General features: G+C 38.4%; 1 protein-coding gene across 50 annotated transcripts in view; it reads right to left on the bottom strand.

Annotated features, from left to right (window-relative positions):
* The window catches only part of LOC6037737 (Down syndrome cell adhesion molecule-like protein Dscam2), a 106,696-nt gene that overhangs the window by 50,893 nt on the left and 35,417 nt on the right, over positions 1-20,386 (bottom strand). For 33 of the 50 annotated variants that reach the window (XM_038253901.1, XM_038253878.1, XM_038253865.1 and 30 more), the window contains exons 5-6: positions 19,585-19,734; positions 3,647-3,770 (exon numbers count right to left, since the gene is read on the bottom strand). In XM_038253901.1, the coding sequence (XP_038109829.1) occupies positions 3,647-3,770; positions 19,585-19,734 (274 nt within the window). Of the gene's footprint in view, positions 1-3,405; positions 3,530-3,646; positions 3,771-5,422; positions 5,544-11,354; positions 11,479-19,584; positions 19,735-20,386 lie in introns of all 50 variants that reach the window. The other 17 variants (XM_038253859.1, XM_038253858.1, XM_038253861.1 and 14 more) reach the window with 4 other exon arrangements.

The following is a 20,386-nucleotide window of genomic DNA, read 5'->3' as shown; positions in this document are numbered from 1 at the left end:
AGGCTTGTGCCTGACAAAGTAGTGCCAAGCTGGAGTTGCTTGGCTTCATGAACATGCTTATCTTGGAATCGGTCGAGAAAGTCGGTGGCTTCGAGCCAATAGGTTCTGCGAACAAGTACCCGGTGTTACTGAACTATAGCTGTTGAAGCTTTAAATTGCCTGAATGTTTGAATATTTCCCAATGCACATTTACCGAAAGATTGGAACCGGAAATGCCTGTGCCTGACAGAATAGGGCCATCGTTCTGTTGCTGGCTTCAACGAAGGAACTGCTACGGGCAGCCGACGAAAACGATGGAGCCTTCAGTCCAATTGGTTCTGTTCGTGTTGGAAATATTTACAATTCATGTTTTAATATTCTGACGAATTCTGCTTTATGCAAAACAAATTGCCTGAACTGTTGACCAAATTTAAAATAGAATACCTTGTGATCGGAACTGGAAACGCTTGCGCTTGGCAGAACAGGGCAAACGTCGTGTTGCTGGGATATTTGAACGATCCACTCAGCAGGGCTGAAGCGAATGTTGGCGGTTTGAAGCCAATTGGTTCTGTTTGGACAAAATGTCTAGCTTCAGTCTATTGAACAATATTATAGGATTATGAAACAAACTGCCTGAATTGTTCTGTTTGAAAGTAAGATTAGAATAGAGTACCTCGTGATCGGAACTGGGAAGGCCTGTGCCTGACAAAAGAGGGCAAAGGTCGTGTTGCCGGGGTACTTGAATGATCCACTAAGTTGTGCCGATGGAAACGTTGGACCTTTCAATCCAATGGGTTCTGAAATTTATGGACGGGAATGAATCTCAAAAACCTCCTTATGGTCTTATTGTGACCGAATGTTGGGATAAGATGCTAACTCAGTGCCTAGTGATGATTTCGTACGAATTTAGGATTACCTCGTGATAGGAACTGGGAAACCTTGAGCCTGACAGAGCAACGCCGCGCTTGAATTGGTTGGTTCCTCGAAAGAGCTTATTCTGGATGAGCTTGAGAAACTAGGAGCTTTGGATCCAATTGGTTCTGAAATTACATTGTGCATATGTTTACCTTTTTGTTTTGGGTAGACATAGACATCTTTCCCTGACAAACTGCCTGAATGCTGTTAACTTCAAAAGTTTCATACAAATTTTGCGATCATAAAGCTATTTTTTCGATTAAAAGCGATTGGATAAATTTTCTACAATTTCGCAATTTTTTTTCAAGATTTCGATTTTGTACTTTGATGTGATGTCGAAAGCAGCAAATCTGTATCGCGAGAAGCAAATTTCTGATCGAATTGGTATCTTCGGCAAAGTTGTAGGTTATGGTATGGATTTTTATTAAATATATGCACACGGAATTATTGTTTAAATTTTGTATTACATTTAGTTGAATTTCTAATTTTTGATTTCGATTTTTTTTCGATATTTTGCCTTCCTCACTGAGGTAAAATGCTCTAAAAATGAACTTTTTATTAAAAGCTCGAAGACCCACCTTCATGTATACATATCGACTCAGAATCGAAAACTGAACAAATGTCTGTGCGTGTATGTGTGTGTGTGTGTGTGTGTGTGTGTGTGTGTGTGTATGTGTGTGTGTATGTATTTATGTGACCAAAATTCTCACTGAGTTTTCTCAGCACTGGCTGAACCGATTTTGACCAAACCAGTTGCAATCGACTTAGTATAGGGTCCTATACATCGCTATTGAATTGTTTGAAGTTTCAAAAGTTATGTATAAAAATGTGTTTTCACATATATCCGGATCTCATTTATATGCATGTAAACGATGTCCGGATCCATCATCCGACCCATTGTTGGTTAGGTAATCGAGAGACCTTTCCAACGAATCCACAACATTGAAGATCTGGCAACCCTGTCTTGAGCTATGACCACTTAAGTGATATTTATGTACTTTTTCGAGGTCGGATCTCAATAAAATGTATGCAAACGATGTCCGGATCCATCATCCGACCCATCGTTGGTTAGGTAATCGAAAACCCTTTCCAACGAGTCCTCAACATTGAAGATCTGGCAACCCTGTCTCGAGTTATGACCACATAAGTGATATTTATGTACTTTTTTGAAGCCGGATCTCAATTAAATGTATGCAAACGATGGCCGGATCCATCATCCGACCCATCGTTGGTTAGGTAATCGAAAACCCTTTCCAACGAGTCCACAACATTGGTAATCTGGCAATCCTGTCTCGAGTTATGACCACTTAAGTCATATATGTGTACTTATTTTTCTGGATCTAAAAAAACCACTCATATTACCAATTGTAAAAAGTGAGGAAGGCATCAACCACATAGGTGGATTAAGTTAGTTTTTTTTTTTTTTTTTTTTTCGAAAACCCTTTCCAACGAGTCCACAACATTGGTAATCTGGCAATCCTGTCTCGAGTTATGACCACTTAAGTCATATATGTGTACTTATTTTTCTGGATCTAAAAAAACCACTCATATTACCAATTGTAAAAAGTGAGGAAGGCATCAACCACATAGGTGGATTAAGTTAGTTTTTTCATATGTTTTGGGGATTTGAAAAGGGCATCAAGACGTTTAGGATGCTATTTCAGGAGTTTAATTTTCAGTAATAAAAAATCTTTTTTATTAATTTTGTTTCAGTGCGCCTGTTCTTGCTTCTAAAAAGTTCTGATCATAACCTACAGCATTGCCGAAGACACCAAACCGATCAAAAAATCCCTTCTACAACATACAACTTTTCACATGCAAAATCGCTTCTCTGGACACAGGGAATGCATACACAAAGTGTCATCAAATAAAATATATACTAATAAAAGTCGATTTACGAAAATGTAGAGAATCGCTCGCAATGAATCGAGGATTCATTGGATTCAAACCGATATAAAAAAGAAACAGGGATAAGAATTGGTTCAGGTAATACCTTGTAATAGGAACCGGGAATGCTTGTGCCTGACAGAGTAACGCAACGCTTGAGTTGGTTGGTTCGTCAAATGAACTGGTTTTAGATGAGCTAGAGAAACTTGGTGCTTTGGATCCAATCGGTTCTGCAAAATGGATTTTTTTTTTTCGTATATGTTGTGCTATTTTAGAAACTAATCATTTTAAAGCTCAAACTGCCTGAATGCTGTTTTTGGATTTCTAAGATTTGTATAAGTATTGAAAAAGACCTAAGTGGCCAGATCACTAACGTAAAATTCACCGCAGAGATGATTCATCGCAATACCTTGTAATCGGCACCGGAAATCCCTGAGCTTGACAGAGCAACGCCAGGCTCGAGTTGGTAGGTTCCATGAAGGAACTACTTCTGGAAGCACTCGAGAAGCTAGGCGCTTTCGAGCCAATCGGTTCTGTGAACAGCATAAGCTTGCTTTAGCATAAATTTGGATACTAAACTTTTGATAAACAAAGTGCCTGGATATTTGGGGGTTTGACGTTTACCTTGTGATCGGAACTGGGAAGCCCTGAGCTTGGCAAAGCAGCGCAAACGTGGAGTTGCTAGGCTTTTTGAACGAGCTCGTGCTCGAATCAGACGGGAACGTCGGTGCTTTTGATCCGATCGGTTCTAAGGAATTGAAGTGATGCACTTGAGCTATGGATTCTACCTTTAAAATTGATCACAAAGTGCCTGAATGGGGTTGAGTCGGTTGCTTAGCTAAATAACCTAAAAGGGAACATGTACCTGGTGATTGGAACCGGAAATGCTTGAGCCTGACAGAACAGCGCAAGGTTAGTGTTGCTCTGCTTCACGAAAGTGAAGGTCTTCGAATCGAAGTTAAATGTGGGAGCCTTCGAGCCAATTGGTTCTGCAGAAAGGAAGGGTTCAAATCACTAACTCTCATTTGTGGTGTGCCACAAAATGCCTGAATGTTGGGTATTCACAATTCACACTGACATGTAATACCTTGTAATTGGAACTGGAAACGCCTGAGCCTGGCAAAACAAAGCTAAGCTAGTATTGCTCTGCTTCACGAATGAAAACATCTTGTAGTCAAAGTTGAAAGTCGGAGCCTTTGAGCCGATTGGTTCTGGTGGGGAAAAACATTGGAATTTGATTCGAACTCAACTCAAAAAAAGACAAACTAGTGGTAATGCCTGAATGCTGGACCAGTGCTGTGTTCATGAAACATTTTGAAAGTTTCAACCACCCGGAAATGATTACCTCGTGATTGGAACTGGAAATGCCTGTGCCTGACAAAACAACGCTAAACTAGTGTTGCTCTGTTTGACGTAGGTTGAGCTTCTAGCTTCTGACGTGAAAGTTGGCGCTTTAGATCCAATTGGTTCTAGAAGTTGACAAATTCTTAGAATAAGCTTACAAATAAAGCATTTCAAATTGACTGAAGCTTGGAATCAATAGGTACCTTTTGTTGGACTACAAAAAATACTATAAACCGGAGCAAATATATCTAATTCTCACCTAGTAATCGGAACTGGAAATGCCTGAGCCTGACAAAATAACGCTAAGCTAGTGTTGCTTTGCCTGACATATGTAATGCTCCTAGCATCCGACGGAAATGTTGGTGCTTTTGATCCGATTGGTTCTAAAATGGCACGATTTTCATATAATCTCTCGCCGATTTCGTTGACTGAATGTCATACAGATCTAGAGGTACCTTGTGTTGGTATAACCCAAAATTAAATACAAGAGAAGCAAAATATAACGAATCTCACCTAGTAATTGGAACTGGGAATGCCTGAGCTTGGCAAAACAGCGCCAAACTTGTCTTACTAGCTTTCGTATAGGATCTACTGTTTTCATCCGAAGGAAATGTAGGTGCTTTTGATCCAATAGGTTCTGAATAAAATGTTGTTTAAAGCATTACTTAATGTTGAATGCTAAATAAGGATGATGTCGTGTTGAGGTAGGGTACCCTAATACGAAGCCGTTTACTCAAATATTAAGTAAGAAGATTCAATATTTTACAGATAGAACTAACCTGTAGATTGGTACAGGAAAAGCCTGAGCATTACACAGCAGCGTAATTTGTGAACCTTGTTCACGAAAGGCAACAAACTGTGATGCATCGTTGTTAAAAGCCGGCGCTTTAGATCCAATTGGTTCTGGGGACATGAGTTTTGTTACGTCAACTTAGAGATTTCTCACAAGAAATAAACCAATTTGTTGGTTAGGGTTCCCCTGTGCCGTTAGGCACAGAATTATGCCTGATGATATTTTTATGAAGGACTATGTTTTGAATTTTGAGTTGTGGTTATAATTTTGGAGTTCCTTTACCTGAAAATCGGCACAGGAAATGCCTGAGCGTTGCACAGCAAAGTCACGTGCGAGGCTTGTTCGCAAAAGGCAGCAAACTGTGTTGCATCGTTATTGAAGGCCGGTGCCTTCGATCCGATAGGTTCTACGGAAAACATTCAACATTCGTCAGCTTAAGTATCCCAAAACAAATCTCCGCCCAATTTAGTTGAGATTCTTTAGGGTTACCCTGCGCTACACTACCTGAAAATCGGAACCGGATAGGCCTGAGCTTGGCAAAGTAGCGCCACGGTACTGTTGATCGAAACGTCCACGTAGTTCATCGAATTGGTCGCGAATGATGGTGCCTTACTCCCGATAGGTTCTACAAAAGGGAGAGGGCATTGGTTGAGCAAAGATCCTCGAGTATTCACACAACAACCTGCCTGAATGCTTGGGAATACCCTGCTAAGCTAACCTAATCGTACCCGAACTGCATTTCCGCAATTAAAGAGGCCGTGCCTACTGCGTTGATTTTATCGTAGAGAGGATTCTGTGAACTGATCACATTTCACTGAATCTACGGGGGAGGAAGGATGCGTGGACATACCGCATTAAACGGTAATTGGGAACTGGATAACTACCTGGCAAAACAACTTACTTAAAGATTGGAACTGGATAAGCCTGAGCCTGGCAGAGTAAGGCAATGCTCGAGTTGATACTTGTGTCCAAGAAAGTCATTATGTTGGAACCAAACGAGGGAGCTTTGCTGCCGATTGGCTCTGTTGCGTTGAAATGACAAATAAACGTTACCAAAATGTGCGCCTCGTAACAACTTGGAATGATCTTGAATGAGCTAGGGTACCCCCGGTCGAGTTACCAACTTACTTGAAAATTGGAACTGGAAAAGCCTGTGCCTGACAGAGGAGGGCCAGTGTACCGTTGAGTCCGGTCCTGACAAATGCCATCGAGTCCGTCGAAAAGGACGGAGATTTGCTCCCGATTGGTTCTACCAAGGGAACGTAAAATTAGGATCGATTCTAATTAAAATCTTAAATAACCTGAACGCTGAAGATAGGGTAATTGTGTAGATTCACTGTCCTTCAAACGTACCTGAAGACCGGTGTCGGATATCCTTGAGCCTGACAAAGTAAGGCAATGCTTGTATTGATAGGAGCAACCATGATCGTTATAACCGTAGTCGAAAACGATGGTGCCTTGCTACCAATGGGTTCTGAAACGTAATATTTATCCCATTGTAACAAATGCTTCTCACACCCAATTTTAGATGGGATAAGGTACCCCCTGGATGTCGTGTGGATATCCTACCTAAACACCGGCACCGGGAATGCCTGAGCCTGACAAGTTAGCGCAATCGTTGAGTTGAATCCAACGCGCAGTACTGCGATAGCCTCCGATGAAAAGGACGGGGCTTTGCTACCAATTGGTTCTGAAAGCGGAATTCCGGACATAAAACAACTTGGCCTTCACAAGCATAACATTGAAATGAGTACCCCGGGCATGTTTCAAAACTTTGTACCAACCAAAATCTATCGTACCTGAAGATCGGAACCGGATATGCCTGTGCCTGGCAGGTCAGAGCCGTACTAGCTCCGCCATGGGTTCTTACAGCAACCGTTACGGCATCATTCGAGAAGGAAGGCGATTTGCTACCAATGGGTTCTAGAAATTTTTAAACGCGATCAGTGCTACCCCCATTACGATCACTGAATTTGGAACAGGGTCACCGTTGGGCGTGTATTTGCATGAACTCAAAGAACTCCGTACCTGAAGATCGGAACTGGATATGCCTGTGCCTGGCAGGTCAGAACCGTGCTGGTGTTGCTGGCCGTTCGAACGCCCATCATCATGGCTTCGGTAGCGAATGACGGGGCTTTGCTACCGATTGGTTCTGGAGTGGAAACCAAGTCGTTGCGTTAATGTTTTATTACCAAACAATCAAATACCCAGTATGAAGGGGAGAGAGGTACCCTATGTCTTGTTACCTAAACGAAGCTACCGGGTAGGACTGCGCCGGGCAGAAGAACACTACGCTGGTGTTCTGCTTTCGTTCCATCCATGTCTTTTTGCTATCGCTCGACAACACAGGTGGTTTCGCACCGATTGGTTCTGTAGGAAAGAGCCGCGTTGTATTCCGACGATATAGCTAATCTACCCCCAACATAATACCAAATTGACTGAATGTTGCGTTTCTCACCTAAAGTTTGGCGCTGGAAAACCCTGTGCCAGACACAACAGTGCGAGATCTTCGTTGGGATCCGCAAAGATAGGTTTCTGCATCAACGCAGGTGTCTTCGGAGGAGTACTCGAGATTGGTTCTAGAACAATTTAGAGGGGCACACACTTAGGATGCACTGCTCTTACTATCAAATTTACCCATTTAAAAACAAATTACCTGAACACAGGGACCGGGAAGGATTGCGCCGGACAGAGCATAGTAACATTGTCGTGTGATTTGACCAAAAGTTTTCGACTTTCGTCCCCGGACGTGAGACGGGGTGCTACACTGCCAACGGGTTCTATTTTAGGAAAAACAAAAATCGAATATCATGAAATATTACCGGACACGAGACTTTGCCCTGAATGCTGGAGTATGGAACGTGTTCAGCGAAGGCATGAAATGGTTGCTGATGGATCAACCTTATTCAATAATTCAATTTCATATGCTTAGTTTAAAAAGCTGACCAAAATTGTAAACATATCCGTTTTTTGATCAGCTTTCGAAAAAAATAACAGCAATAATACATTTTTTAAAGCAGCTTTCCGTATAACGAGATATCGAAAACGATCTTGGATTCGTTATCAAGGATCAATATTATCATCTAGGACTAAATTTAACTAATAAAAAAAACTAAAATTAAAAGCCATTTCAACTAAAATTATTAGCTTCAAAAAATACAAACCACCAAGGTGTGACAGGGTTGCCAGATCTTAATTTTTATTTTTTTAATCGTCAGGAATGTCTTCGATTGTATCCAACGATGGATCCGGAGAACATTTTCATTCAAACAAATGATATGCGATAAATTATGCGTTCATAAATTTAGATAGGGTTTCCAGAGCATGTTTTTAAAGACTCGTTGGAAGGGGTTTTCGAAACAATTTCTAAGATAAAAAAATTCTGGAAGTAAATTTCACCAGTTTATCAATTAAAATGGTCTTTTGCTAGCCCAACCTATGGTTAATCAAAATTTAATGTCCGAACAATAACATCTCATAACAAGTAAATATTGTATTAATTTAACTTATCAAATCTTTGTTTTTTTTTTAACTCAATCAAATGCTTCATTGATATCTCAACATATGAAAGATCAAACATAAGTTCTGAGATCTATTTTCATAACCTTTGCTGGGCTTCAAAAATTATAAAAAATTCTGAAATGTACATTTTTGTACTTTAAAAAATCGCTTTCTACTTTTCACCCTTTTAACCTTTTGTCCACATTAGACCTTTTGTCTTTCGACCTTTTAGTATTTGATCTTATGTTGGGCTATCAAAAGACCTTTCCAATGAGCCATAAATGCTAAAGATCTAATAATCACATATTTTTTTATTCTTTCAGAAGATTTTATTTATCATAAAAATGTTTTTTTATGAGTTCAAACTCTGTCATTTTTTGAAGAATTTTACATTTTTTATCATGTTTCTTTAAAATTCTTTAATATTTCTATGAGTTTTTTCATTTAGTAAAATTAATTTATTCTTGTGAGCATTTCCAGCTCAAATCAGGAATTTTTCTGGTACTTTTGTACCCGACTCTCTCCGATTTCAATGAAACTTTGTAGACATGTTATACTAGGTCTATATAAGCCATTTTTGTGTATATGGAGCCGATAGTACTCGAAAATAACATTTGAGAAGGGCGTTAGGTATTTAAACATTTTTGTGTTTTGCAATTTAAAAATTACTGTATCTCGAAGCCGTTGCATCGTATCAAAAAGTGGTCAAAGACAAACTTGTAGGAAATTGGACGGGCTTTCTGAAAAAAATACACTGAAACAAACATACACGCCATTTCTACGAGATTTTTCAGTTTGATGTTTAAAAGTCACTCAAAATTTTTGAGGAAATAGTCTGAAATGTTACAAAAAGACTCACGAAAAATGCAGGATGGTATGTCTCTCCTGAAAAAATACAAAAATCATTTACTACAACTGTTTTTTTGGAAAAGTGGTCTAAACGTCAAAATTTTTCAGAATCGATAGTGGGAATCGATTTCCCAGACAATTTTACATAAAAGTCTCCATATTGACCATTGTCCTAAGTCCAATCCTTGTAAAGATAGAACGATTTTAAAAATAAAAATGTTGAAATAATAGGACTTTTGGTGGTTTTTGGCAATTTCTATATGACAGACTTGGGTTTTCTGTCTCGTAAATATTTTTACCGGAAAGCTCGTCTCGTATTTATTATTTAAATATTTTCTTCATGTTCAAATAACATAGTTGTGAATGTAAAATTCTTTCAAACATAAGCATTTTTTTCAACTTTTCAAGAGGAAAAGTTTAAATTCGAACATAACTGTATTTTTGTTTCGGTAATATTTATGTCAGTTTCTCCATTCTTCAAGCACCAACAGTTTCAATTCGTGCATATTGAACAAATAGACAAAGCCATAATTAATTTATATTTTTTCAAAATTATTTTTTTCTGTATTATTTTTGTGAGTTACAATCTTTAATAAATGTTATATTCTTGTTTTAGTTTTATTTATGTTTGTATCTCTATAATGACATCATGTTTCAGTAATATCTTTGAGAATATTTCCAGTCTTACAAACAGGAGCACTAAACATTTTTTTTTAAATATTTAATGAGAAATAGTTTCTATTCTGTATTCTGGTTTTTGTAAAAAAAAAGTCAGTTTTTGCATTCCTTCAAATATGTGCAGTTATTTAAGAAGTGTTATATGTTGTTAGTGTTATCCGAAGATTTGTATGGGACTTCGGCAAATCGAATCACGGACAAAAATTTTTTTTTTCCCTTTATTTATTTTTTACGTTTCAAACATCAAATTCAAGTTCTGCGACCCCGTTTTTCACCCCAATTTAAATTTCGTCACCGCCATATTGGCCGCCATCTAGGATTTAAAATTTTTAAATCACTTAAGCGTAGTTTAGGGATCATTCTTAAGCTCAACAATCAAAGTTAGACAAGGAAAAAAATATTTTTTTCGTGATTCGATTATCCTATGTGAAATTTTTCCGAGGCCTTCGGATAATCGAGTCTGGACTGTACCATCAACAAAATTTATTCTTGTTTCTGTAATTTTGACAGTTTTTTTCCTTAAATTTGGACTTGATTGGTCGTGTCTTTACTTTGTGCATTTCATTTTAATTATGTTTTTTAATATGTATGGAAAAACCTTTTTTTTTAGATTTTGATTCATGTAATTTTCATTATCCACTATAATTGTTCAAGCCAACACAATAGCTTTATAATTGAGAAAATCCCCTAAAACTTTTCCGAAGAAATATGATGCTATCTTACTCTTGTCAAAAGATACAGCCTCTTCAAAACTTAACCCCTTGTCCTTACTCTTACCTAAACGCCGGAATTGGAAACGACTGTGCCGGGCACAGAAGCGTAAAGTTGTCGGCAGTTTTAACCAGCAATACACGCAATGTATCGCCAGAAGTTAGTCGAGGGGCAACACTAGCGACAGGTTCTTAGAAGATGGAAGGTTAAAAAAAACGGTAACAAAAGAACAGGTGATTCGTCAAGTCGAGGGGGTTATCTTACAGATTCTAGTGGGCATAGGGTACCGTATGGTTAAGCATCCCGGACTATGTTTTAAAAGCAAACTGAGTGAAACACAATCTACCTATCTAGAAGAATGACTAGAGGATGACAACAAAAAAATCTCACCTAAACGCCGGCACCGGATAGGACTGGGCCGGGCAGAGCAGCGTAATGTTATCTTGACTTCTAACCTCCAGGTTGCGGCTCTTGTCGCCGGACGTCAGCCGAGGTGCAATGCTTGCCAGCGGTTCTGAGTCCGCCACGCAAAAAAAGAAGGAGGAGGAGCAGCATGAGAAGGAACGAGCAATTAGTAACCCATCTTAGGATTGATCGTGTAGCTTTGTTAGAATGAAAATTTGCATGTTTGTTTTTGGGATAGAGCGTGTCTTGCATTTGGTCACCTTAAATCTAGAGAGAGGGGGGCACACTTTACCTAAAAACCGGCACCGGAAATGCCTGGGCGGAGCAGAACAGGGCTATTGTCTTTTTACGCTTCGTTTCCGCCGTGAGAATCTTCGAGGCGGCGGAAAGCTTTGGGGCCACTCTACCGAGGGGTTCTAGAAAGTAAAACAAGGAGGAGGGTGGGTGTAATTGCATGAGCATGACTTTAACCATATTTTCGAAACCCAGTGACGATAAGCATCAAATGTGTCAGCGGCAGTAGCAGGTGCTCGAGTTTGGGAGTGATCACTTCCGGAATGAGTGCGCGATGACGTGATGAGGAGGTTTCATGAGACAGCATTAGGTACACAGGTCATTGTTAGTTACTTCGACTTGAAAACAAGGTGAATCACTCACACGGGGTCTTAGTCAAAACAAATCGACAAATCACCAAGGGCAGATACTTCTTTCTCCGAAAATCAAATTCAAACGTTTTTGAGTCGTTAGTGACATTATGCACTGGCATGCGTCAAAAATCTTTCGAGAATTTTGAGACGTACGAAATAATCAAAATTGAATCATCAGGCACAGTTCCCGCGCGCGCTCTTTTATAGCTTTTTGATTTCGCTTTGTTTTATTCTCGACAAATTCGACCGCGATTCTTGAAATTTTGCAAATTTGGAAACACGCAACACAGGGTACCCTATCCCAACATTCAGGCAATTTGTTTTGATAATGCGATTCAAAGGTTTTGTTCAGAAAATTTAAAAACAGCTTGGCCTGATTAGGGGCAAAACTGTTTTTAAAATATTCAAGGAAAAAACATTACGGGATAGTATGGAAAGGGAAACAATATTCACGGCTGTTGGAAGATTATCAGTGTTTCAATTACAAATTTAAAGTAAACTTATTCGAAAGTCGTTTATGAAAAGTTGATTTCTCCTTCAAATCGATCTAGTTGGGTCATTCGTCATCTGTTAATCACAATATGGTTAAGCAAAACGCACAATTTTCAAGCGGGCGTGAAATGACTCGTTTTTAATTATTTTACAACATGAAGCCTCGATTGTCGCCAGGGAATGAGAGCAACGCAAATATTGTTTTCGTCTCCGTTCGATACTATCTGCAATAAGTTTTTTTCCTTCCGCTCTAGCAAGTGACTGGCAAAGTTACTGTTTTAAAGCTAGCTGGTATGTCTATGAAGGCCGACGCGCGAATGGTTCACAGAAAGCGTTTATTTACGATCGAATGATTAATATGAAATGCGTGGTGGTGGTGCTGTAATTAAAAGCATCGAATAATCTGTTTTTGCTCAGCTTAAACGTAGCTCGCGTCGTCCGATAGCGTTCATTGTAGGCCCAGCACTTTTTCCAGTCACTTGCGACATTTGGACGGTTAGGGGTTGTTGGTTTTAGAGTTTGTGTGCATTCGAGAGCTCTTAAACGTTCCATTTATTGAGTTGTGATACATTCAGTTTGTAAAGATTTTACTTTAATACGATATTTAAATTGCATGCTTTTTTTTAATTTGGAAAAAATATGTCCTATTTCAAAATGTAACAAGATGTCACTAAGTCCAAGTTAATTTTTTTGAATCGTTAAAATCAGTTTTTTGAAACTTTAACCTTCATTTACCACGTCAGTCCCAGAGAACAGTGTTCAGCTTCAGGTGGAATGATTTTTTCCCATATTCTTGGAATTTTACTGTTCAATGAATAACTGATATGTAAGTCATATAAAGCATTTTTTGAAACCTTTTTGCCTTCCTCACTGAGGTAAGGCTATAATCCTGCTCTAAAAATGATCTTTGTATAAAAACGTCGTAGACCCACCTTCATGTATACATATCGACTCAGAATCAAAAACTGAACAAATGTCTGTGTGTATGTGTGTGTGTATGTGTGTGTGTATGTGTGTGTGTATGTATGTATGTGACCAACAAACTAGCTCATGTTTCTCAGCACTGGCTGAACCGATTTGACCCGAACCTGTTGCATTCGACTTGGTTTAGGGTCCCATAGATCGAGTTTTATACAGATTGAAGTTTCGATAAGTAGTTCAAAAGTTATGTATAAAAATGTGTTTTCATATATATCCGGATCTCACTTAAATGTATGTAAACTATGTCCGGATCCACCATCCGACCCATCGTTGGATATGTTATCAAAAGACCTTTCCAACGAGTCCAAAACATTGAAGATCTGGCAACCCTGTCTCGAGATATGGCCATTTAAGTGATATTTATGTACTTTTTGGAAGCCGGATCTCACTTAAATGCATGTAAACTATGTCCGGATCCATCATCCGACCCATCGTTGGATAGGTTATCAAAAGACCTTTCCAAAAAGTCCAAAACATTGAAGATCTGGCAACCCTGTCTCGAGATATGGCCATTTAAGTGATATTTATGTACTTTTTTGTAGCCGGATCTCACTTAAATGTATGTAAACTATGTCCGGATCCACCATCCGACCCATCGTTGGATAGGTTATCAAAAGACCTTTCCAACGAGTCCAAAACATTGAAGATCTGGCAACCCTGTCTTGAGATATGGCCTTTTAAGTGATATTTATGTACTTTTTGGAAGCCGGATCTCACTTAAATGTATGTAAACTATGTCCGGATCCACCATCCGACCCATCGTTGGATAGGTTATCAAAAGACCTTTCCAACGAGTCCAAAACATTGAAGATCTGCCAACCCTGTCTCGAGATATGGCCATTTAAGTGATATTTATGTACTTTTTGGAAGCCGGATCTCACTTAAATGCATGTAAACTATGTCCGGATCCACCATCCGACCCATCGTTGGATAGGTTATCAAAAGACCTTTCCAACGAGTCCAAAACATTGAAGATCTGGCAACCCTGTCTTGAGATATGGCCTTTTAAGTGATATTTATGTACTTTTTGGAAGCCGGATCTCACTTAAATGTATGTAAACTATGTCCGGATCCACCATCCGACCCATCGTTGGATAGGTTATCAAAAGACCTTTCCAACGAGTCCAAAACATTGAAGATCTGGCAACCCTGTCTCGAGATATGGCCATTTAAGTGATATTTATGTACTTTTTGGAAGCCGGATCTCACTTAAATGCATGTAAACTATGTCCGGATCCACCATCCGACCCATCGTTGGATAGGTTATCAAAAGACCTTTCCAACGAGTCCAAAACATTGAAGATCTGGCAACCCTGTCTTGAGATATGGCCTTTTAAGTGATATTTATGTACTTTTTGGAAGCCGGATCTCACTTAAATGTATGTAAACTATGTCCGAATCCACCATCCGACCCATCGTTGGATAGGTTATCAAAAGACCTTTCCAACGAGTCCAAAACATTGAAGATCTGGCAACCCTGTCTCGAGATATGGCCATTTAAGTGATATTTATGTACTTTTTGGAAGCCGGATCTCACTTAAATGCATGTAAACTATGTCCGGATCCACCATCCGACCCATCGTTGGATAGGTTATCAAAAGACCTTTCCAACGAGTCCAAAACATTGAAGATCTGGCAACCCTGTCTCGAGGTATGGCCGTTTAAGTGATATTTATGTACTTTTTGGAAGCCGGATCTCACTTAAATGTATGTAAACTATGTCCGGATCCACCATCCGACCCATCGTTGGATAGGTTATCAAAAGACCTTTCCAACGAGTCCAAAACATTGAAGATCTGGCAACCCTGTCTCGAGATATGGCCATTTAAGTGATATTTATGTACTTTTTGGAAGCCGGATCTCACTTAAATGCATGTAAACTATGTCCGGATCCACCATCCGACCCATCGTTGGATAGGTTATCAAAAGACCTTTCCAACGAGTCCAAAACATTGAAGATCTGGCAACCCTGTCTTGAGATATGGCCTTTTAAGTGATATTTATGTACTTTTTGGAAGCCGGATCTCACTTAAATGTATGTAAACTATGTCCGGATCCACCATCCGACCCATCGTTGGATAGGTTATCAAAAGACCTTTCCAACGAGTCCAAAACATTGAAGATCTGGCAACCCTGTCTCGAGATATGGCCATTTAAGTGATATTTATGTACTTTTTGGAAGCCGGATCTCACTTAAATGCATGTAAACTATGTCCGGATCCACCATCCGACCCATCGTTGGATAGGTTATCAAAAGACCTTTCCAACGAGTCCAAAACATTGAAGATCTGGCAACCCTGTCTCGAGGTATGGCCGTTTAAGTGATATTTATGTACTTTTTGGAAGCCGGATCTCATTAAATGCATGTAAACTATGTCCGGATCCATCATCAGTTGAAAGACCTTTTCAACGAGTCCAAATAATTGAAGATCTGGCAATCCTGTCTCGAGATATGGTCACTTATGTGATATTTATGTATTTTTTGTAGCCGGATCTCACTTAAATGTATGTAAACTATGTCCGGCTCCACCATCCGACCCATCGTTGGATAGGTTATCAAAAGACCTTTCCAACGAGTCCAAAACATTGAAGATCTAGCAACCCTGTCTCGAGATATGGTCACTTAAGTGATATTTATGTACTTTTTTGTTCCGGATCTAAAAAATAGATGAAATTTGTGTACAACCCCATCAAATCAGCCATTGTTGGTAATGAGTGAGGAAGGCTCCAACCACATAGGTGGATTAAGTTAGTTTTTCATTATTGATTTTATGCAATATATTTCAACATTGAACAAAAACAACAATTCAGTCAAAAAATTCAGATGAACTGATTTTTTTGAAGATTGATGATATAAATTTTATTTAAAGTTTTTGTCCCTCAGCCCTCGTTTCGAGAGGTGGGCAATAGAACAAAAAAAAAAACCAAGCGTGATTTTCAAAAAAAAATAGTTGAAAAGTATCACACAATGCTTTACATTTATTACTATTATGCTACTATCAGAAATTGAAAGCAATTAATAGCAATGAATTTATGTATTTTTTTTTAGTTTTATGTTGAGGGCCAAAAATTCAAAATGTGTAACTAGCTTGATTTGTTTTAGATATATAAGGATTATACAATGCAACTCACTGAAATTTAAATATTCATTGGACAAAAATATGAAATAAAATCGTTTTTTTTTCAAATGTGAAAAAAACTTTAGCCTTCCAATGTCACCTCGGTTGACGATATCTAAGAGATTTAGAGTATCATTGATTTAAACATTTTGAAAGGAAAATTTACAAAATCCACTTACATTGCACAGTGGTCCAGATCGCAAAATTAAGTGGAAAATGGATTTTCCGAAAAATGGTTAAGTTTTGGAGCTTTGGTGTCTTCAGAAGAGTTTTTGCAAATGAAAAGGGGCAACTTTTGGTTTGGTTAAAAATTAGGGTGGTTCAGGATTAGGGTGATTTTGAAAATCTAACTTTACAGGAATATTTCAAAAATCGGTTTTTTTAACGTGGCTATTCTGGGTTAAGTTTTAGAGAAAAGTGGTATTCGGGGCTCTTTTAGAGCTCTTAAAAACAAACATTTTTATTTTTTAACAAGTCAATTTGGACTCAAGGGTCAAAAGTTACAGCCATTTAAGGGTAAAAAAGATGCAAATTTAAAACTTAAATATCTCGAAAAGGCGCAAGCCAAATTTTAAGCGCCAGGTTGCATTTGGAAGAAGAGATCCAGCACTACAAACGCTGAAAAAATCTCAGAGGTGTTTTTCTTTCAACTCAAGATATCTTTATTTGAAAAAGTCTAATTTTCAAGGGAAAATCATATGGGACCACCCTAACGAAATTCGAAAATTGTTCAAATATATGTTTTTCCATGTAATTTTGCCCGCTGAATCTGGATCTGCCCTCAGAATTGAGCCAAAGTATCGAAAAATCGAGTTTTGGTCATTTTTTTGGTTTCCATGTAAATTATGACCAAAACTCGATTTTTCGATACTTTGGCTCAATTCTGAGGGCAGATCCAGATTCAGCGGGCAAAATTACATGGAAACACATATATTTGAACAATTTTCGAATTTCGTTAGGGTGGTCCCATATGATTTTCCCTTGAAAATTAGACTTTTTCAAATAAAGATATCTCGAGTTGAAAGAAAAACACCTCTGAGATTTTTTCAGCGTTTGTAGTGCTGGATCTCTTCTTCCAAATGCAACCTGGCGCTTAAAATTTGGCTTGCGCCTTTTCGAGATATTTAAGTTTTAAATTTGCATCTTTTTTACCCTAAAATGGCTGTAACTTTTGACCCTTGAGTCCAAATTGACTTGTTAAAAAATAAAAATGTTTGTTTTTAAGAGCTCTAAAAGAGCCCCGAATTCCACTTTTCTCTAAAACTTAACCCAGAATAGCCACGTTGAAAAAGCTGATTTTTGAAGGTTTGCTCAGATGCTTTCTATAAATTTGGTCATAGAAGGCGTAGATTACGAGATAAAATTTTGGTGTCTTGGACAAAGTTGCTTGAATTGGCAAGCCCAACAACTTTCTAGAAGACAAAAAATCGTGAACCACCCTAATTTTCAACCAAACCAAAAGTTGCCCGTTTTCACTTGCAACAACTCTTCTGAAGACACCAAAGGTCCAAAACTTAACCATTTTTTCTGAAAATCAAGTTTCCACTTAATTTTGCGATCTGGACTAGGGTGGTTCACGATTAGGGTGATTTTTCAAAAACTTTCTAGAAGACAAAAAAAATCCCAAAAATATTCCTGAAAAGTTAGATTTTTAAAATCACCCTAATGGTGAACCACCCTAATTTCCAACCAAACCAAAAGTTGCCCCTTTCCATATGCAACAACTCTTCTGAAGACAATAAAGCTCCAAAACTTCATCATTTTACGAAAAATCCATTTTCCACCTAATTTTGCGATCTGGATCACTTTGCATTGTCAGAAACGTGAAAAATGCCCATCATGTATAACTATTTATAAAAAATTGGCATGGCAATTTGTGTGCGAAACCTACTTTTTTGTTATTATTTTTTTAATTTTAATTTTTTAGTCAAATGAAAATCGAATACAATTAATACACTAACACGTTCAAATTGATAAAATTGGCTAAAAGGGTTTTTTTAAGGAGGTCTGGTGCTATCTTGCTCCTGGGAAAATATAAAGCTTTCTCATAACTTGTCTAAACATGATTTTTTCATTTCAGACCAGTTAGAACCCTATTTATTTTACCAGTACCAAAGGACCATACTTGCTTCGGGAAGGTTGTAGCTAATTTTCACAATTTGAACGCTATTATATTGGCAGAAGAAGTAAATTACAAAAATCAAATAACAAAAAAGTAGTTTTTCCATAAAAATTAAAATGCTTTGCGGAAAGCCGGGTCTGCTCAGATCGCTCCCAAATTTTAGGAGGTTGTTTATAGGTCTGATTGTGACCAGAAAATAGCTGTTCGGCATATCAAGCCAAACGAATAACAATATTAAACATCTATCTACGAAAAACTTTGCTTCCCTTGTTAAATTTTTTCACACATTTTTAGTGTTTTGTGTGTATTTATTTCGCTTAATTTTTGATTTAGTTTTAGGCATATAATTCTATAACTTGCAGGCATTATATTTTGCCTATTTGATGTTTTTTAAATATAATTTTGCAGTTACTTTTATGATTTTTCGATAGTTTTTTTCTACATCTATAACTTAAACCATTTATTGGCAACAAAATGTGCCAAAGCATATTCACTGCATAGTTGTTTTGACATAAAAAATAGGGGATATTAGTTAAAAACCCATCCAAAGTTACAAACACAGTTAAACCAAGTTCAAACATCAAACGTAAGATTTAAAAAAAAAATAAGAATTCTTCTTTGCAAAATGTTTCGAAACTTGTAACTATTTTTTCATTTTTTGCATTTTAAATTGGATAAATCTTTAAAAACTTCCATAGGAACTCGATCACATTAAAAGATCTCAGCGGTTACATAATTACTACACGATAGTTTCACTTTAGTCAATGGTATTCATTGACAAACGGACGCCTTGTTTTTCACCATTTGTATAATGTGAAACACACTTGATACCATTTAGCCCGAAGCCCATCATCGTTACGGCTATCGAGTTTCATCACAATCAACCCTGATGATTAGTACGGAACATGAGGTGTAACACGAGCTCTCGAATGACAACACTGAATTGTGCAAAACGTTACATACAGAGTGCAACCTTGGGGACCTTCACCACACAAGATGAAGCCAACATAATCGGATACCTTAAGTGGAACAATTAAGTCCCGAGTCCAGCCCATCTGTAAGGCAACACAAATTTTACCCAACCGTAACCAACAACCGTCCAAAAACCTTTGAATCTAATGAAGACGCAGCGAGTGCGGTGGTTTGTCACAACCAAATTACCTGTGATCACGAGTCGTCCCTTCGTGGCCGAGAGGCGCGTTTCGCCGGTAAGCCGGTGCTTCGTTCGGCACTGGTAGCTCTTGTAGCCATCCTCGGGACCGACCTCGCGGATGTGCAGCTCGCCCGAGGGCAGGACCATGTATTTGCCATCTAGTGGTTGTGGGGGTTCGGATTCGTTGGATTCGTTTTAAATAGTTAGAACGGGGGGTAAGGGAAGACAAAGAAAAAATATGTTAATAAATTTGTTGGTTTTATGTAAAGTTGTTTGAGCTTAACCTCTAATTTTCGAACGTGTCGATGCCACAGTTCCTGATAAGGCAAATATTTGAAAACGTAAGATGATCAAATTTGAGGTATTAGGAATCATGTGACCAGAAACTCAATTCTTCGAAAATATTAGTTTTGAAAAATGCCCCTTGCACCGGGCTCCGCAAAGGCAAACAGACAAACAGTTCAGTTCATAAATATTCGACTTTGTGCTTTTTATCGGAATGTGACATCAACACGTTGAATAAATTAAAACGGCGTTTCAACGCGGCTTCGAGATACAGTAACACAAGGGATGGCTTCATTTGTACAGTAGTATCCCAGGGACTCACGTCCAGTATGGAACGATATTAAGGGGCATTTTGGGCCCAAATTTTGCTGCCCTTATTCACTTAATTAGGAAACGTCCCCAAAATGAGGCCGTCACAGGTTGGGGCGTCCACGTCAAACGCTGGGAGGCAATTCATTATCTACGGTAAGGCACTCCACTCTTTTTGGAAATGTTGTCACCTTTATATGGTGCACTATAATGGTG

Source organism: Culex quinquefasciatus, chromosome 2, assembly GCF_015732765.1.
Source record: "Culex quinquefasciatus strain JHB chromosome 2, VPISU_Cqui_1.0_pri_paternal, whole genome shotgun sequence".
In the NCBI taxonomy this organism is placed as follows: domain Eukaryota; kingdom Metazoa; phylum Arthropoda; class Insecta; order Diptera; family Culicidae; genus Culex; species Culex quinquefasciatus.
The sequence above is the reverse complement of the archived record's forward strand: the minus strand, read 5'-3'. Positions and strand labels throughout refer to the sequence as shown.